This window comes from Gopherus flavomarginatus, chromosome 12 (genome assembly GCF_025201925.1).
Source record: "Gopherus flavomarginatus isolate rGopFla2 chromosome 12, rGopFla2.mat.asm, whole genome shotgun sequence".
Taxonomy (NCBI): domain Eukaryota; kingdom Metazoa; phylum Chordata; order Testudines; family Testudinidae; genus Gopherus; species Gopherus flavomarginatus.
Window position 1 is genome coordinate 6,439,086 of NC_066628.1, and position 6,000 is coordinate 6,445,085.

The 6,000-nt window shown below is 45.2% G+C and overlaps 1 protein-coding gene across 1 annotated transcript; it reads left to right on the plus strand.

The window, feature by feature from the left end:
- The first annotated feature begins 1,250 nt into the window (after window positions 1-1,250).
- On the plus strand, window positions 1,251-1,787 carry LOC127033356 (histone H1-like). The gene has a single exon (XM_050921393.1). The coding sequence runs from the start codon at window positions 1,251-1,253 to the stop codon at window positions 1,785-1,787; it is 537 nt and encodes a 178-aa protein (XP_050777350.1).
- Window positions 1,788-6,000: the final 4,213 nt, after the last annotated feature.

A 6,000-nucleotide genomic window follows, 5' to 3' on the forward strand; every position in this document is an offset into this window, starting at 1 on the left:
ATCAAACCACTACTTTTCCCTCCAGTAGGCTCCTGCTGAGGACTCGACATTTGAGGCACCCATAGCCTCTAGACACTTTTGCAGATTATAGGCTAATACCATTAAACCAGACGCATAAAACAATTGGGATCTAAATTCTTCACACATATATAGGTTTTAATAAAACGAAATAAAATAAAATGCCTCTGTTGTAAAACATACAGTATGATATCATAATTGGCTTCCCCTTTTACTAAAAATCTATACCTTAAAACAATATAATTATTTTCCAAACAAATGAAAATAGTTATTCTTCCTCCATGTTACATTTATTTCTGCATGTGTATCCTATAGTTTTCTGCAACTTTTGCTCTTTCTGCTGAAGTTAATGGATGTTTTGACATTAATTTCAGCCAGGTGAGTGAGAGTAGGATGCATCCCTATATAAATTAAAATAGCAGTAGGTTTAAAGTACATTGTAATGTTTTACTATGACAGAAAATGAGAGATATTGGCCAGCATTGTGCAGGAGGTCAGACTAGATGATCATAATGGTCCCTTTTGACCTTAAAGTCTATGACTCTATGAGTCTATATTTATTTCCCTTTGAAATTAGACAAATCCTCATAGGCGATGATGTGTTTCTTGTTTGTCTTTGGTAGGGCACTGCACAAAAAAACAAAGAAGGAAATCATTTAATTTCTTTGTGTGGGATACCTCACTCCGCTTTAATACTATTCCCTCGATATCTTGAGGGCAGTTACAGAATTGAAATTGTAATTTAAGATTAAACCCACATTTTGTTTACTTTTGGGGGACAGGGAGATGGATAAATCTAGGCTTTTGTCGATTTCTGGCGCGGGGAGCTCATTCAGTGGATCAAAAAAATGCAGCGAATAAAAACACCGAACAGTCCTAGTTTGGGGACGTCTACGTTAATTGAGCAAAAAGCCAGTGGGACTTTTAAAATTAGAGATCAGTGGAGTTTCAGAAACACAGATTTGTGAGACGCTGGGAGTCAAGGAGAGGCTGATTGATTCTGTTGCGTCCGCCATCGGGGCAGGCGGTGCGCGCGGCGACCTGGTTGAGTCGGTTGCGTCGGGTTCTGCTCTATAAAAAGCTCGGGTGGGGGCCCGAGCGATCAGTTTGGAGCGGGATACTCCTGGAAGCGTCGTGGCAGCTTATCGCTTTGCAGATCGCCGGCGGCGGCGGTAGCCGCCGTTGCAGTCGAGCGGCGGCGGTTCTTGTGGCTGTGAATGCACTGGGGAGAAATGCGAAATTTAAGCCCCGCCTCCCAAGCTTCTCCCTCAAAAGTGGCTTTAGCTGCTTTTCTACCCAAGAAGAGAGGGAGGCCGTCTCTCCCCGACCTCATTCTGCGGGCTGTTTGCGTCTCTACAGCCCGCAAGGGCGCCTCTCTGGCTGCCATCAAGAAGGCGCTCTTGGCTGAGGGGTACGACGTGCAGAAGAACAACGGTCGCCTGAAGGCGACGCTCAGCTCTCTCGTTAGCAAAGGGCTGCTGCAGCGGGTGACTGGCAGCGGCGTCTCGGGATCCTTCAGGGTCAACAAGCACCAGAAGAAAGGGGGCGCCTTGAAAGGAACGAAGAAAAAAACAGCCATCAAGAAACCCAAAACCCAAATAGCGGCCAGGAGGTCTCCGAAAAAAATTAACATCGCAGCAGCTAGGAAAGCAAAGGTGCCAGGCCGAGAAACCAAGCCAGCCGTTAAAAAACCCAAGGCTCCCAAAAACCCGGCCAGACCCAAGGGGAGGGCTGCTCCCCGCGGCAAAGTTGCCATCAAGAGGCATTAAAAGCACATTCCTCGTCAACTAATAAACATTAACTCAAAGGCTCTTTTAAGAGCCACCCTCGATATTCACTCGGGGAGCTGGTGTTTCGCCGGGAGAGCATGGCCGAGTTTTTACCAACAAAGATGCTTCTTGGAGGGAAATCTTTGATTTCGAATTTTACTCTGTACATTTTACTAATAAGATTGCATAGGACAGCGTAAAAAAATAGAAAAATTCCTATTGGAAAATATTTAAAGTAGATTTTTAAAGTAATAAAATTGTCCTCTGAAAAAAAGTTCCGTGAAAAAAAAATCTTCACGTAAACAAAGACTTTAAAAATGATCGTTTTACGCCGTAGTAATGATCAACATGGTAACCTCAATACTTTTATTAGGAACTTTAGATCCACGTTTGTCTCTTCCACAACGATTCTAGCAGAGAACTAGAGCCCGGGCGGTCGCTGGTGCCTGTTTCCTATCAGGTCCGGCAAAGTGGTAACGTACTGCCCAATGAACCTGCAGGCCTCCTTCCCCTGCCCCGCCCCTGTTCTCCCCCACAAACGCTCTGCCAGTTATTCGTCTTTTCATCCTATTAGCAGCTGACCTTGCGGCTATACATTACCTCAACTTTGTATCGTATTTCTCGTTGTAGTTATTTGTTTTTCTTTTGTTTTTGTGGTGTAGAGACGGTGAGACATTCACTGTCTGGTTGTGGTGAGAACAAGGCAGATTGCTCGGAAATCTACTTGTGGCGAGATGCCACAGAATCAGCAGCAGGCACCTAACACTTCGGAAGAATGATCTTGCTGCAAGGGGGATGAAAAAGATTAATCGGTATCGAGTTAGGACTTGTGGCGCTGCAGGAGGTTTGCTATTTGCAGCTGCTCCCTAAACTAATTTTCTAGCTAGTCCCTGGTCAGAAAAGTCGCTCGGGATTTCAAGAGCGACCTTCGTTTACAGAGCTCCGCTGTCCTGGTCCTGTAAAAACAACAACTATCTCGTGTTCTTATTAGAAGACAGTAGTGATTTGTGAGCTGTTCCACTAAGCGAGACACCTTCCTTCGCAATGGCAGATGTCCGAGCGATCTGCTTTGTCCTCCCTACAGTAGCGGGATATAGTTTGGCTCCTTTAGGAACATTCATGGAATTATGAACAAGGCGCTGTGTTCTTGCTACAACCTGGGACAGCAGTGTAGGAATGAAGCAAAGATCCTTTGCTGGGCCACAGCACTTTCCTTGTACAGTATTAAGAGAGGAACAAAAGAAAAGACACCCCCCCCTACACACACACACACTTACACTTTTTGGGTCCTTCCTTGGGTTCTGGTTTCTTTATTCATGAGCGACATGTTAAAAAAAAAAAGCATCTCCCCCCTCACTGGGGCATAGCACATGTGCTTTGTAATGGATAGAGGTAAAATTAAGCGATTATTTTAGCAAATATTTCACTGTATTGACACATCAAACTGAAACCCCGATCAGGAAGGAAGCCCAACTATGCTAGGTGCGGTCAAACCATACAGCCCCGGTCCCTGTGAGCAATAGTTTCTAAGGGTACGTCTACACTAGATGATAAATTCGAATTAGCTTAATCTGATTTTATAAAACAGATATTATAAAGTCGATTGTGTGCGTCCACACTAGGCACATTAATTCGGTGGTGTGCATCCGTGGTCCAAGGCTAGCGTCGATTTCTGGAGCGGTGCACTGTGGGTAGCTACTGTAAAATAATGAGGCCAATAACGTCGATTTGCGTCCACACTAACCCTAAATCGATATAGTAATATCGATTTTAGCGTTACGCCTCTCGTTTTGTAGGAGTACAGAAATTGATTTAAAGAGCCCTTTAAATCGATATAAAGAGCATTGTAGTGTGGACGGGTGCAGCGTTAAATTGATTTAATCGGTTTAACAGCGTAGTGTGGACCAGGCCTAAGTAAAAGTGGGAGGAAAGTCACCTTTCCATCCTCCTCCCTCAATGAAACAAGTCCATATTTTCCTTCAAAAGTCAGCGTCGTTTGATTGGTTTCCCAAACAAACCAATGAAAAGGCGAATGGGCGGAACGCTGCCGTTTATTTCCATATCCGCTAGAGAGGAGTGGCTGTTCACAGCTGGAACACACCAGGGGGCAGTGTTACCTGAGGGCCACAGGGTAAGAGGTCTCAGTCTTCCTTCAGGTCCTCCACATGCACTATAAAAGGAGTTTGGGCCTGCACAGTGTTTGGTTGTCTAAACAGAGAGGCAGGGGGTTGGAAGGAGAGAGAAGAGTAGAGTGGTAGGAAGAAAGCAGTCCAGGAAACTGTCTATTGGTTGTTTGTTGGTAATGAAGCTTGGAAAAGCTCTATTATTTAGCTGTCTGAGGGACTATAGGTAACTGGTTCTTCTAGACCTGGGTATATTTTCAAAGGTTACTGACTGTTATAAATTTATAGGTGGCTTGTTGGAGACTATGCCTGGCTTGGTACCATAAGTGCTTGACCATGAGTTTTAAGAAAGACGCTGACTGGTGTGCTTATGACTGTGTGTAGAGCTATCTAAGCATATCTCTATTTAAAGGTGCTAAGATTGATGCTAAATATACCATCTCTAAGCAACATGCCCTAGTTAGCCATTTGAAATAATTAGATTCTAAACACACTTTTATGGATCACCCCACATCCTACTCCTTTTTTTTAAAAAGTTTGTCTAATAGACTCTAATTGAAGTATTCAGTAAAATTCTAATTACAAATTTGTAAAGTGTAGAAAATGTTTATATAAATTAAGCCTATGAAATTTTGGCATTTATAGGTCCTATTCCTGAGAATCTGTCTCTTGCTGTGGGGGTGGGGGGAACCGTGGGGGAATGGTGGTGCTGCATTACAAAGCATAGCTTGGTCAAAGTCCCCTGAATGCAGGACAATTCCAGGGCCACTAGCCCCACCTTGGCATGATTCCCTTTGCAGCCCTGTGCCATGGGAAGTGGCAGAGAAGCCCCTTTTTCTTCTTGGGCAAGCCATGTCCCTGCCCTGTGCCTCAGCTTCCCCACCTGTACAATGAGTATAATCCTACGGCCCAGCTTTGTAAATAACTTGGGCTTTACTGATGCAAAGTACTAGGCAGGAGCAAGATTTATTATTATCTGTCAGGAGCAGCAGCAGCAGTGAACTCTCTCCCTTGGGGAGCAGCAGGAAGCACCTCTCCCCTGCAGAAAGGCAGTACGGGGGTACTGCTCCATATCCACACACATACGTACATATGTAGCTGAGATGTCTTTGCTTGATGGTGGGGGGAGTCTGTGCTATTCCCTTCTTACCACAGACAGAATCCCCTGCTGGTGTGGGGTTGGTAGCTGGCCCCTCCTCCCCAAGGACAGGGGCAGGGCATTAACACCTCATTGAGTTGCACAAGGTGGTTCCCTGCACTCAGAGCTATTCTCTCAGGTTTTCTGAAAATTTGGGCACAAGTTGCTCCATTGGTTAAACTGAGGGCAGATCTCCTCTCCCACACCCAGAGCTATTGTCTCAGGCTCTCTGCAAGCTCAGGCAGACATCACTACCAAAGTGACCACATTTTTGAGGTATCCTCTTCAACCACAAGGACTAGGTTTTTTTGCAGCCTCTAGTAGCTTATTCATTAATCACACCCTGCCCAAATACCATAACACTTCCCGCCCCCCCTTCCCCACCAGCCTCCCACCTTCATCAACCACTCTGTTTTGCACAGAAGATGAAGGTGAGGAACAATTTTAAGTGAAAGAAATTTACATAAGGCCAAAAATCAGACATCCTAAATTCTCCCCCCTCCTCCTTCCCAGTCCACTTCATGTCCAGAATTTTGCATATGGCATCTGGGGAATACAAAGCACATGGCTTTGGGTGTGTATCTGTTTGTCTGTAGTGGGGCCTGCACAACTCCGTGTAAATGAGGTGTGTAAGCTCTCTAATAGTGGCCTCTCTGGTTGGTCTTTCAGGGTACGGCTACACAGATTAAAAGACCTCTGGCATGGCATGGCTGCAGCTGACTGCGGTCAACTGACTCAGGATCATGGGGCTCAGGCTGCGGGGCTAAAAATTGCTGTGTAGACATTCGAGTTTGGGCTGGTGGTGCCCGAGCCGAACATTTATCCAGCAATTTTGCATCTCTGGAGCATGAGCCTTGTGATCGGGATTTAGTTGACCTGGGGGACCCATGGGTTTTTTTATTCCTGTGTAGACACACCGTTATAGGGCCGCTTTGAAAAAAAATAGTTTTTT

Coding starts and splice junctions, on each gene's coding strand:
- LOC127033356 (XM_050921393.1), top strand. CDS start 1,251: ATGCGAAATTTAAGCCCCGCCTCCCAAGCTTCTCCCTCAAAAGTGGCT.